Source organism: Podarcis cretensis (genome assembly GCF_951804945.1).
Source record: "Podarcis cretensis genome assembly, chromosome: 10".
Taxonomy (NCBI): domain Eukaryota; kingdom Metazoa; phylum Chordata; class Lepidosauria; order Squamata; family Lacertidae; genus Podarcis; species Podarcis cretensis.
The window spans coordinates 18662996-18677397 of record NC_137179.1 but is presented as its reverse complement, the minus strand read 5'-3'; the positions used below and the strand labels follow the sequence as shown (position 1 = coordinate 18677397).

Sequence of the window (14402 nt, the reverse complement as noted above, 5' to 3'; positions counted from 1 at the left end):
TGAGGCAAGTACTCTTTGGTGATAGAATCTCAGCAGAGATTTAAAATCACAAAACATGCAGCAAAGTAAAGCATAGAAATATAGACTGTTTGACCTTTTAAATATCCCCTTCTAAGTTTCTTCCAAAGTTTCTGAAATATACTCAGAGTCGAGAGTGGATTTCATGGTCTTTATTCAGCTCACAGTGGTGAGGAGGAATGGAAGTTCCCCCAGGATGTCTGCTTTATAGACATTATTTACATAATGGGCCCCACGTGATTGGCTAATTCCGGGATTCTCCTGTAGGCCAATCAGGTTGTGGATTCACTTCCACCTGGAGCTGGATTGGGTGGCTCCTGCAGACCAATCATACTGCTGCATTGTTCTAGGACCAATCAGACTGGTGCATTCTGAATCCTATTGTTCTAGGACCAATCAGACTGCTGCATTTTGGATCCTATTGTTCTAGGACCAATCAGACTGCTGTGTTTTGGATCCTATTCAACTCAGTACATAATAGTTTCCCACTTCCCTTAGCATAGAAAGAGACCACACATTTGGCAAGTTAAATGATTTACTTACTCTTCAAAGGTCAGATTCATGTGCTTTTCCATAGAGCAGCAAGAAATGGCAGGCAGCATAACTTGGTTTCAAAATGGTAAATGCTTCTAAATTATTTGTATAGAAAGACAAAGATGGCTTGCTAAAGCCATACAATCTATACTTGGAGCATCCAGCTTAGACATCCTTGCCGGTACGGTTCACATAGTGGAAAGGAGGATGGTGGAAAGTGAAGAGGGTGGAAAACAAAGAATTTGGTAGTCCTTCCTCCCAAGGTAAGGGTGTGTGACCTAGCTAAGCCTCGTAGGACAGCTTACTCTATGCTCTTAACCCCTTCATGCATAAATTAGAGCTAAGCATGTTGGTTATATGAGGCTGATTTATCCCAGTTTTATTATTTCAGTTCTTAACCACTGAGTAGATGTACACACTCCCTGTCACTTCCTTTGATCTTGCTGTCAGATGCAGACCACTATCAGAACTGCTTTTTTTGGTGGGCTCAGCCTCACCAGGCCTCAACATATGAAACCAGCCCAGTTTCCAAACCATTTCAGTCTTCTGATTTCATAAGGCTGTTAGCCTAAAATGCTGTCAGCTTTTAAAGTGACACATGACTCCACATTTTGCTGCTTCTGCAATAGACTAATGTGATTACACTTCTGTGGTTTGAAGGAGAACTGCTATTCTGTGCTGTCTCTGTGGTTGCACAAAAGACAGGATTCATGTTGCTTACTAGTCCCTTGCTCATGCACTCATTTACAGTCCAGAGAAAATTAATTTTGAAAAATGGTGGTTGCTGCTTTGTACTTTGAAGGCTGTTTGAAAGGCTGAATGGAAGAGTAATGGTTCACAGCAGGAGGCTGAGTTAGTGGGAAGCATCAAGGGAGTCGCAATAGTCATCAGTGTGAAATCCCTCTCATTTAAGTTCGTCATCAGTCTTTTGGAAGGGAAAAGGAAAATGCATGTTAATGAAATTCAGACATGAGAAGAACTAAAAACATCATGCATAACAACAGAGAACAGAAAATATAATACAAAAGGATTTAGGATATGATTAATCTAAATGTATGCATGTCTAAGCATCTCTGAAATTATCAGTCTGAGTACCTCTGAAACAAAGGAAACTCCAGCTGACTGCAGGTAAAAATGAAAATAATTTCTGTACAATGGCATATGTATTAATTAGTTTGTTAGTGTGGCTTGAGGAGATTCAGGGGCTCTGTAGTGACAGCTTCTAAACTCCTCTGCTTAAAGAGTGAAATTATTTCACTAACTGAGAACCTCCTCCTTTTACCTAACACCACTGACCCAGGAAGTCAATCACACTTAGGAATGATTCACACATTACTTTATTTGAGGGGTATGTAAACACAAGGAGGTATAGACTTGGGCATCACAGACATATACTCATTAGAAAAGCAGGATTGGCTATGCCTTTCTGAGGGAAGTAACACATGGCAGACCCAAAGTTGCTACCTAAAGTAGTCACCATGGGTCATGTGTTTTCTCCATCCTTGCATAGTTTTACTTACCCTGCCTATGTGTGGCATTGTCATGTTTCCTAGTCTCTGTTCCCCATCATTGGCTGCTTGCTGATGGCAGGCTTGCAGATGGGGCAAGACGGGAGTCTGTGGTGAGGAATAAGGATTGGGAAATGCATAATCTGACAATATTATAGGAAGGGTAGGTAAAACAGGTTCATATCTGCAAGAGGGACACTGCCAATAATAAACTCACATTTACCACCACGTGCTATGTAATGTGTAAAGGGGCTCTTAGCAGCCATGAAGCAAAACCAGCTGGACACAATAGTGATCGAAATTTCCAAGGATTAAAGCCACATCCAGTGGCAGACTACAGAGAATGCAAGATACGTATTATTGGAGGGCCACAGGTTCTCCATCCCTGCTCCACACATCTCTGATCCAACTCCCGGTAGTCCAGCTCCCATCATCCCTAACCACTGGCTTTGTTGTCTGGGGCTGGCAGATAACAAACTTGCCTACTTGAAATGAAGCTCTCAATCTCAGGGTCATGAGTTTGAACCCCGCATTGGGTGAAAGATTCCTGCATTGCAAGGGGTTGTACTAGATGATCCTAGTGGTCCCTTCCAACTCCGTAAGAGCAAACGACATTTGTTGTTGTTTAGTCGTTTAGTCGTGTCCGACTCTTTGTGACCCCATGGACCAGAGCACGCCAGGCACTTCTGTCTTCCACTGCCTCCCGCAGTTTAGTCAAACTCATGCTGGTAGCTTCGAGAACACTATCCAACCATCTCGTCCTCTGTCATCCCCTTCTCCTTGTGCCCTCCATCTTTCCCACCATCAGGGTGTTTTCCAGGGAGTCTTCTCTTCTCATGAGGTGGCCAAAGTCTTGGAGCCTCAGCTTCACGATTTGTCCTTCCAGTGAGCACTCAGGGCTGATTTCCTTAAGAATGGAGAGGTTTGATCTTCTTGCAGTCCATGGGACTCTCAAGAGTCTCCTCCAGCACCATAATTCAAAAGCATCAATTCTTCAGCGATCAGCCTTCTTGATGGTCCAGCTCTCACTTCCATACATCACTACAGAGACGAATGCCTCACAAGACAAAAAACCCGCTAGACGAAAGGGTTTTCCGTTTTTTGAGGCGCTTCGCAAGACGAATTTCCCTATGGGCTTGCTTCGCAAGACGAAAATGTCTTGCGAGTCTTCCCCCCCCTTTTTCTAAGCCGCTAATAGCCGCTTAGCCGCTAATAGCGCTAATCCGCTAATAGGGATGCTTCGCAAGATGAAAAAACCGCTAGACGAAGAGATTCGCGGAACGGATTATTTTCGTCTTGCGAGGCACCACTGTACTGGGAAAACCATAGCTTTTACTATACGGACCTTTGTTGGCAAGGTGATGTCTCTACTTTTTAAGATGCTGTCTAGGTTTGTGATTGCTTTTCTCCCAAGAAGCAGGCGTCTTTTAATTTCGTGGCTGCTGTCACCATCTGTAGTGATCATGGAGCTCAAGAAAGTAACATCTCTCACTGCCTCCATTTCTTCCCCTTCTATTTGCCAGGAGGTGATGGGACTATAGAATCATAGAATCATAGAGTTGGAAGAGACCACAAGGGCCATCGAGTCCAAGCCCCTGCCAAGCAGGAAACAAGTGGCCATGATCTTCGTTTTTTTGATGTTGAGCTTCAGACCATATTTTGCGCTCTCCTCTTTCACCCTCATTAAAAGGTTCTTTAATTCCTCCTCACTTTCTGCCATCAAGGTTGTGTCATCTGCATATCTGAGGTTGTTGATATTTCTTCCGGTGATCTAAATTCCGGCTTGGGATTCATCCAGCCCAGCCTTTCGCAGGATGAATTCTGCATATAAGTTAAATAAGCAGGGAGACAATACACAGCCTTGTCGTACTCCTTTCCCAATTTTGAACCAATCAGTTGTTCCATATTCAGTTCTAACTGTAGCTTCTTGTCCCACATAGAGATTTCTCAGGAGACAGATGAGGTGATCAGGCACTCCCATTTCTTTAAGAACTTGCCATAGTTTGCTGTGGTCGACACAGTCAAAGGCTTTTGCATAGTCAATGAAGCAGAAGTAGATGTCTTTCTGGAACTCTCTAGCTTTTCCATAATCCAGCGCATGTTTGCAATTTGGTCTCTGGTTCCTCTGCCTCTTGTGGGCTGTGAGGGCTGGTTTTGACCCACTGCATCCATTATGACCATTTATTTATTTTTTGCAAGTTTTGGGGGAAGAAAATAAGAAATGAAATAGAACCCTCTAGTAAAACAAGATATATTTACCATAGCATATAACTTACTATTTTAAAACTCTTGGCTCATTTTTTATTTTCTTATTGTTGTTTTCTGATAACTGTATGATTTTCCTCCAATTTATGAAACAAGCTTCTGTGAATTTATACCAATACCCATTGGTAGGTGCTTCCCCCACAATCATCTAAATTTAGATTTGCTTAAGCAGTCCAGGATAAGGCAAGCATTTTCTCACCCGAAGCATTTTCAGCTGAGGATATCCATTGTTATTCTTAGCAGCAGCAGCAGCAGCAGGATGCCCAGAGAGCAAAAAGCGGGAGGGGGAGGGGGAAACACCAAGCACAAATCTGAGAGAGTAAAGCAGCATTTTCCATCATTAACAGAATTTTTAATATATTTTTTTAAATAGAGCAGATGTTTCATTTTTCTCTCCCTTTTTGTAGGGTAAATGTCAGCTTCCTCCCTGCTTTCCCCCATCACATGCTGTTAGACAGATTCCCTCCTCTCCCTCCCTGCTGAATCATTTGCTCCCCTTATCTAACAGCCATGCAAAGTGCTAAACCTAATCTTTTCACTTCACGTCAACATAACTAAAAAAGAATTTGATTGCTAAGGGAGAATGCATTAAAAAAAGAACGTAAGAGAAAGAGATTAAGATTCACTATATGGGAGTAAAATAGATCCTGGGAGAGAGAGAATGAAATTGTGTTTACTTAGTGTTTCTGGGCCTGGCATTAGGGCAAGTGAGGAGCGTTTTGTGTCATGGAAGAGCCGTATTGGGTAGCATCTAAATGTTATGAATAAGATGAGTATTAAACAATTAATGTATTGCGATTTATGCTTACTCCTGTGGAGATGCCTGTGGGATTTTCTGCTTCAGCATCCATCTGCCTCAGCTGCAATCTTATGTACGCTTACTCGGGAGTAAGCCCCATTGAACACACATGCTGAAGAAGCATTCATCTGTGAACAAGTTCCAGGAGTCTCTCCCCTCAGTTACCAAGGTACTTTTGCATTCACAGTGCACGGCTTTTCTTGGTGTGCAGCTGTGAGAGCTGAAGATGTGGAAGTTGAAAAATGAGGAAGCTAAACATGTTAGGGGGGTATGTGTTTATTAAGCACTTAAATGACAAGCAATGCCAGGGACAGTGCATAAGGGTGCGATGCACTCAGTTTCCATACCTAGCACAAACTGCCCAAATAATACTAAAACCCCTCCTTCTTTAGGGCCAGAATCTCCTCTTTTTCACCTTTATCTTCCTGTTTCATTTCATCCTTGTAAATACTGTTGAAGTATCACTGTGTCTTTTATCAATTTCTGATGAGTCAGATACTGACTTTTTATGTAAACCACTTGTAATTTTTCTCATCTGACAATCTCACAGGGCTGGAAGGAGTCCTTTGGTTGCCTTTAAATATTTCATTCAATAATGTAATGTAATCATTTATGATAAATTGTATTCTAAGAGAAGGGTATCTTGGGGTACAGCTAAACCTGTGGATTTTGCCTCTATTTGGTGACCATTTGCTACTTGTACGATAGGCCAATTATGGGGATGGCAAGTCCCAATGAAATACGCCTTTATTTTGTATTAATAACATTAGTTTAGTTTTTTCCTGTATCGGGTTCTGGATCACTGTGTAGTCTCTTGAGAATGTACTATATTTTTGAGCTAACAGCTGTGAACCCAGGGGGAGTGTTACACTTCTTTTATCTTATTTTTTAAATTTTTATTTCATATTTCTTACTGAACTATTTTAACTTCATGATAAAGTTTTGATTATTCTTTTAAGCAATCTTTTACCCTACGTTCCTTCTTCTACAGACAATGCAAAATAGTTAGTCTGGAGTCCCAACTCAGAGAATAGTGGCATTTTATAATGGATGTAAAGACAGAAGTTTTCTGTTTTAAAGATAGTCAGGTCCTGCTTTTACGTTTGAGCCCAACACTTGCACTTATGAGCCTATTGATGTCAGCAACTATGAGGACAAGACTCACAGCAGCGTTCCTGTAATTTGGCGACCTTGCAAAGGATTTGACCTTGCTCCTCAAAGCTATGGAGTGCACACTCTCAGCACAATCCGTGTTCAATATTTCATCAATGAAAATATATTTACAATTTTCCTCCCCCGTCCCCCAACATGAGGGAAAGAGAGAGAACTTCAGCTAAGTATCAGAGACAGTGGGAGATCCAGTTAAGTGTGCCAGTCCAGGTAACTATTAACACTTTATTAATCCCTTTGGGCTTTACTCACTAGACTCCTCTGACTTCTAATCAGAGCTTTTGAATTGACCAGATCAATCATAAGTCTGGACTGAGTTTGAAATAGACTATCTAGAAACCCTCTGAGAAAGCTTAATTGGCTGGCAACTTGATTTGGCAGGACAATACAAAATACTCCAGCAAAAGGAAATGAGAAGAGCACCCTACTCATTGCAGAACACACTGAAAGCAACTGCCAATCTGACTGACTTCCCTTTGACTCCACTAAGTCATCTGCCCAAAGAAGTAACTTCTGCAGAGTATTTTTCTGCTTGGTGCTGTAGAATTCATCCCCAATATAAATCAGATTTATTCCAGCCACACAGCAATAATTTGTTTCATTCAACGGTATTGTTCCAACAATCATTAAAGGTAAAGGTAAAGGTACCCCTGCCCGTACGGGCCAGTCTTGACAGACTCTGGGGTTGTGCGCCCATCTCACTTAAGAGGCCAGGGGCCAGCGCTGTCCGGAGACACTTCCGGGTCACGTGGCCAGCGTGACATCGCTGCTCTGGCGAGCCAGAGCCGCACAAGGAAACGCCGTTTACCTTCCCGCTGGTAAGCGGTCCCTATTTATCTACTTGCACCCGGAGGTGCTTTTGAACTGCTAGGTTGGCAGGCGCTGGGACCGAGCAGCGGGAGCGCACCCCGCCGCAAGGATTCGAACCGCCGACCTTTCGATCGGCAAGCCCTAGGCGCTGAGGCTTTAACCCACAGCGCCACCTGTGTCCCTTCCAACAATCATTAGATCAGCATATATTTCAGTATATCTATTATACCAGTGAGCTCACTGTACTGGAGAGCTGCAGGTTTGTGACCTGATCAGTATTGCCAAGTCTCCTAAAATCTCTATCTGTTGCTCACTGGCCTTTAGTTTGTCTGAAGGCTTTGTGTGCTGCCTCAGTTTACCTAGTTTAGTCTGTCGGGCCCTAGTATGGGAGACTCTGTGAGCCTATGTTGCAGCTGCTATTAATTCGGATGAGAGATGGAGAAGGATGGGCAAGGAACCTGCAGGCCCCAAAGAAAAAGTTTTGTGCCTGCCCTGTGATATTTTTCTAAACTGAGAGAGAACAGTGAATCATCACTGTAAGAACTTAGCAGAATCAGGTCTGAAGGGCTGAGCAAGAAGGCACTCAAGGGCAGAGGAAAACTGGAGCTGCTGGACTTCTTGCAGTTCCTTGCTGGCTGGGACAAACACAAGCCAAGGTCTTTGTCAGACACTGTATTTTTAAAACAAAATAAATTCCTTCCAGTAGCACCTTAAAGACCAACTAAGTTAGTTCTTGGTATGAGCTTTCGTGTGCATGCACACTTCTTCAGATGCACACGGAAGCTCATACCAAGAACTAACTTAGTTGGTCTTTAAGGTGCTACTGGAAGGAATTTTTTTATTTTGTTTTGACTATGGCAGACCAACACGGCTACCCATCTGTAACTGTATTTTTAGTCAGATATGTGGGTGTGGGTGGTTATTCTGGGTTGTTGTTTTTTTAAAAAAAACCCTATCTATACCCCTCAGATGTAAGCCTGCAAACACTGAAACGCTAATAGTATATGGTTTCAGGAGTTGTTCTGTTTCCTCTATGAAACAGAGCAACTTCCACTGACCAACTATAGTGAATTATAACAAATGTAAAAGGATGTTATTTCTCAAAAATTATTAGGCAGTGCAATTTTTTAACTATTTGGCGTGCAGCTCCTGGCTCAGAACCAAGAACATACTCAGGAAAAGACACATCAGCATTCCTTCTTCTCAATCTCCAGTCACACTTTCTATTTTCCATCAAGTCCCTTATTAGTTTAGTCAGCTGCCAGTTTTCATACACGACCCATCTTTTTCTGCATGGGGCAATGTCTGCTTTGAAGGAAAATGTTCACATAGATTTACTCATCTTCTTCTTTTGAGCCCCATTGAAATGCCCTTAAAGGATTGGAGCAGATTTTGCTGTGCATTTGAAAAACATGAAATCATAAGGTTAGAAACCCAGTGAAGCACCCAAGGATGATGTTAACATGAATGTGAGCCAGAGGTTTCTTCTGCACTTCTGATTGTTGAAGCCTGCAATGTGCTGTGCAGTTGACTGACAGGGCTTGAAGTGTGCTATGTATAGGGCTTCACAGTGCTTTGCAAGACCTGACAATCAGCAGATCGCGGGTGCCTTGTGTGTTGTGCCTTTGCACACGTGGTTTGATTTTACAAACCATGCAGGCAAAAATGGGTCCCCTGACATCATGGTGATGTCAGACAAATGGCAGGTGTGCAGCGCCACCCACCTGTCAAATTAGGCCTAGTCCTGTGCACATGTATGCATTGGACTATGGCATAGAGTGACAGCTTTAAACTCAGCTTGCTTGGGCAATGTCAAGAAGTATCCAGATGTTTCATAACGAACCCCCTTTTTCCCTGCCACTGACTGAAAACCACTCTGCTTGCTAAATCTGAAAATCCACAAGAATAAAAAGCGTTACCTGTCTTCCCTGGTGTATTGTACAAAATGGATATTACAGCCTGACAACTTCTAAGCTACTTTACATCTGCAGAGGAGCCAAGATGCCAGAACAACCCAGCGCTGATCCATTTTATGCACAAATAATAATCTTGATAGAACGCTGATCTGCAGAATTACAAAAGGTGTTTAAAACTCTGATCTTCCTTGTTCACTCTCAAAGGCTGTGTTCAGTAAGGGAATGAAGAATAAATCAAGGAGAATGCAATAATGGCTGAAAACAGACAAGCTTTATCCAGCAGAGAGCTCCTGCTTGCATAATTTAGACAGGCAACCCCCTACAACAAGGCTTTCACTATAAATAAATTCAGATTTACTTGTTTGTTTCAGCCATTGGGCACAAGAACAAAAAAGTACATATTTAGGATTTGAACAGCAAAATGTTAAAACCAGGACACGGCATGATGGATGATAAATAAAATCAAACTCAGTAGACTAAAAAAATAGGGTCTTAAGGAAATAATAGATCGATGCCAAATGAAAATAATTACCATATTTTTTGCACCAAAACACTCACTTTTTTCCTCCTAGAAAGTAAGGGAAAATGGCTGTGCGTGTTATTGAGGGAATGCCTACGGGTGGCATGCCTACAAATTTTCCTCCTCTAAAAACTACGTGTGTGTTATGGTCGGGTGCGTGTTATAGAGCGAAAAATACGGTAACTTGTCAAACCAGGTGAACCTGAATAACAATAGATAATGTGTATTCAGAAATGTATTTGCATGATCTGGCCACAGCAAGATCACTACTTCTGAATCATTCAGAATTTGCTAAGATCTTGTTAAGGATGGTTGGGACAACCCCTAGTGGAGCATAGGGTGTCTGTGCACACCATACAATCAACTTATTTATTTGGTACACTTACACTTAACCCTTCCTCTAAGACACTCATTCAGTGAGATAGATTTCATAAATTACCGTATTTTCTGTTCTATAAGACTCTCTTTTTCTCTCCTAAAAAGTAAGGGGAAATGTGTGTGCGTCTTATGGAGCGAATGCAGGCTGCACAGCTATCCCAGAAGCCAGGAACAGCAAGAGGGATTGCTGCTTTCGCTGCACAGTGATCCCTCTTGCTGTTTTGGCTTCTGGGATTCAGAATATTTTTTTTCTTATTTTCCTCCTCCAAAAACTAGGTGCGTTTTATGGTCTAGTGCGTCTTATGGAGCGAAGAATACGGTACCACATATACAATTTAAAGTGTACTTTAAAATTCTTACCTTGTTTATTTTCTTTACATCTATGTGAGGATTTAAAAATTGAAGTTGACAGCCGTCAAGAAATCAAGAGGTGCTTGCATTTGAATTCAGATGTCCTTGTGCAAAATCCAGAATCCGTATGATTGGAAGCAGAACAATAGTGAGTAAATTGCACTAGCCAAAACACCATAAAGCAAACACTTAAAGCCATTAAGCCTGTTTTTTTAAAATGAAGTTTATAAATAAGGTAGTCTGGAAAATAACCAGGATGCTTTCAGAATGTATATTTGAATTGTAAATATACTGACATAAATGGCATTAAAATCAGAGATGCTGCTTTAATACTTCACTGACATTTCAGTGCCATCCTCATAGTTTAATGCATACACAGCCTCACAGGAAATGCAACGGATACTAAATGTGAGAACCAAGACATTAAGCAAATAAACTTTCCCAGATCATGCCTGTCAACCCAAGCAGCAAAATCCCGTCATCTGCCACCAGACTTCCCAGTTTTGAAAACCTGACAACCAACTTCCTTGGCAAGCGTAGAGATGTGTTGGGCCCAAGACTGCAGATGGGGTCCAATGCCAAGAGAAACAGACAAGGGTTAGATGGGCAGAAGACTGGCTGTTAGCAAGGCAATCTGCTTTGCAACTCAGTGTAGCAAGTTGCTCAGGTGGAGGTGTTAGCTTGGAAGGAAAGGTTTTATAGTGGATGGTGTGACTCCACTGGCTTGAGAAGTCAGCTGAAGAACGGAAGAGATTCAACAAGCTATATATAGAGGAGTGGGATATTATGGGAGCCTGCAGGTCACTCGACTTTCTGGGTTTGCTGTAGCAGGTCCCAGAACCTCAGAAGCAGCTTCTGGCTGGATCAAAGCACCCCTTAGTTCCTTCCTCGTGACAAATTACTGGCATTACACCTCTTTGTAAGGTATCATCCCCATCATATTCAAAATTACTCTGGCCAAATCACCCAAGACCCAGCCAAGGTCCTTGCCTTCATAGAATCATAGCGTTGGAAGAGACCAATTAGGGTCATTTAGTCCAACCCCCTGAAATACTTGGTCCAACATGGGGCTCGAACCCACAACCCTGAGATTAAAAATCTCATGCTGTATCAATGTCCTTCAGAGTCTTGCTTCATTATCTCTCCACTTTTGTAACCCCCAAAATGCCTAGGACTTTGCCAGCTCCACGACCCTCAGCCATCCAAGGTCTCCTGCTGCTTCAAACTATTCTGCTTTTTCTCCCTTTCTTGCCCCTTATGCCTGAAGCTGTATTCTAGAAACCTGTTGTGATGCTAATGTTCTTACATGACAAAATCAGGTGCATAATCCTGTTTGACAGATCTAAACTAAAAAGGCCACACTTCACCTCACCTTTTCATGCAATTCTAGTGCCTTGCACTAAATTACAGAACATCTTGTGCATTGTGCTGTACTTAAAATCTAACACATTTTTAAGGAAAGTTAGATTCAAACTTAAAAACCATAAAACCGTAAGGTTTTCAATTCCAGAATCTTTTAGCCTCTGTGATAATAAGATGAATCCAACACATAATCTGTGTAAATACATTTTATTTTCTTTACAAATGGGTAATTGAAACTACTGTCCATCTTCTGATTGAACAACACAGTGGAAATGAAACTATTCATTCATTCACATTGCTAGTTTTAATAAAATGCTTAAAAGTAATGCAGTCATCCCGGAGAAAAGCACACAGAAGTTATCACAGTCTAATGAAGGCCTATATCTACATCAAAGGGGGAAAACAGCTAGAAAGAAAAGACTCTATAAAGAGTTATAATGTAATCATCTACTCCTTGCTATGAATGTTCTGGTCACAAAATAGAAAAATATTTGCTTACAAAATGAGGTTTTGTTTTTTGCTTTTTAAAAAGAGGAAAACCGCCTCTTTCCTACATAGTAGTCTGCATGCAGAGAACTTGGGGTGTGTTGCAGGGAACAAGAAAGGAAATGGAATGCAGAATCCTATCAAATTCTTGGTATAGACAAGTCGTTTTGCAGCGGCTGACTCTTGATTGCAGACCCTTCCAGCGTTATCTTTTTCACACAACTCTGGCATGTAAGGGGAAATTGTAACATGAGAAACCAGTCTCCTGTGGGCAAGTGACATTCCTTCCAAAGGATGATGACAGCCTCTGTTGTGGTTTTTCTTTTGAGGCGGGGGGGTGGTCAGTAGAACTGGAGGTGGTATGGATGTCCAAGGCATACGCATTCACTTCTTTGCCATCAAACAGGTTTAAAAACAAAACAAAAAACCAACGTACAGATTGTGTGAACAGAGACAGTAGAGGGATGGATGTCCAAATCACTGGCAATGATGACCACAATGTTATTTTTAGCTCTTTGAAAAGCTATCTGCTTTCCCTAGCCACAGCTTTCACAATCGGTTCAAAGTTTTCTACTATAGTCCAAGCCTGCCACCTGGTGGCCGCCAGCAAGTACCATCCTTTGTAAACAATGTAGAGTAGTAACTTCCACCTATGGTAACTAATGATTCCAGCAAAGTACCTTGGCAACTAATCTCTAATATTCTTCTTTTAAAAAACACAAAAAACAGATGTATTATTGAAGAGAAAATATAAATCTTTATACATGCTGGTATCCAGCCTACATAAGAAAAACACTATAAAGGTATCTTAAGTCTGTTGTCATACTGTGACATCACCCTACCCTCTGGAAGGCACTATCCGTTCCCACCCACTCACTCCTCAGCAGAGCACAGACTTGCCAGCGAGCATCATTTAAAGCTATGCAGAAAGCCCCAAACCCCTTGTTGTGTTTGACGGTTATTTTAAAAAGTCAAGTTCAGGATATGAGATGCATTTTAATTTTAAAAAAACGAAGTTTCACATGGGTTTTTTCAGTGCTGCTTTTCTCACGCTGACAAGGTACGCATCATAGATGATGTTTAGGAAGTTGTCGTCATTCTGAAGGGGGAAAGGTATATACTTTGTTAATAATATGAATTTTAAAACCACAGAGAAATTAAAACTCCACATTTTTTGAACCATTGTGTTCATTAATGCACTGGGAAATGCAAATTTAGCTCCTAAGAAGCCCACTGAGTGGTCTTGAGCATGCCACCCACTGTCATCCTAATTATTCTCCTGGGTTTTTGCTGAGGCTAAAATGTTGTTCTACGCAACTTGGAGCAAAGGCAGGATAAAACTACTTCTACAGTCAGTGGTAGCTCTAAGCAGGATCCTCACTGCTGGCTGTCAGAATGAACAACATTTGGGCACAGATCAGCAACTCCCAATTGACTGCAGTGCATAGGGAGCTGATTTGTTGCATCTAACCTGTTTCAGACCTTGTGAGAAACTAGAGCTGCTGTCAATGGTCTGGGCTGTAGCTACTGACAAGACAGCTGCAAACCGGGGGCTGTTTTTTTCCAGGGCACACAGATGCCTAATTGTAGACTTACAATATGGTAAGTCTTATTTTCATAATAACCAAACTGGACCATCAGCCAACTTAGCAAAATAGAGAAGTAACCTGGGTCACAAAACAAAACAAAACAAAACAAAACAAAACAAAACAAAACAAAACAAAACAAAACAAAACAAAACAAAACAAAACAAAACAAAACAAAACAAAACAAAACACTCAGTTGAGGATTATCTACACAACAATGCTGTATGCTTACTGGTGACAATTCATTCCAACTCTCCGCTCGCTCTCATCTCCTAGGGTGACAGATGCAAATAGTTTTTAAGAGAGGACAAGGACAGATGAGAAATGTAATGGATGCTTTACCTGGATCAGATGTAGTAACGTTTCCTGTAGTTGTAGCTTTGTCAGTGAGCTGCTGTTTGTAACAGCTGCTTCTGGGTTCTGCACAGACAGGCTGTTAGTGGAACTAGAAACAGCTTCTTGGTTCACGACGGGCAGCCATCCACCTTCACTTGGCTTTTGCGGTGCTGGGGCAGACTGACTGAAAACCATCGGGGACATCAGTAGTGAAGGAGCTACAGTAGCAGGAATTCGCTGCGGTGAGATGACCTGCTCATCACACACAAGGACATCACATTAAATTACACGTCAACCACAGCTATACAAAGGAATCTGAGGTGGCATTAAAAAACTATCTGGCAAGCAGCTTACTGCCTTTCT

At 41.8% G+C, this 14402-nt stretch overlaps 1 protein-coding gene across 4 annotated transcripts in view; it reads right to left on the bottom strand.

Moving 5' to 3' along the window:
* Positions 1–11822: 11822 nt before the first annotated feature.
* DCP1B (decapping mRNA 1B) overlaps positions 11823–14402 on the bottom strand; it is a 37081-nt gene continuing 34501 nt past the window's right edge. For all 4 annotated transcript variants that reach the window (XM_079992532.1, XM_079992531.1, XM_079992533.1 and 1 more), the window contains 2 exons: positions 14046–14291; positions 11823–13216 (listed from right to left, as the gene is read on the bottom strand). In XM_079992532.1, the coding sequence (XP_079848658.1) occupies positions 13136–13216; positions 14046–14291 (327 nt within the window). In that variant the 3' untranslated portion in view covers positions 11823–13135. The remainder of the gene's footprint in view (positions 13217–14045; positions 14292–14402) is intronic.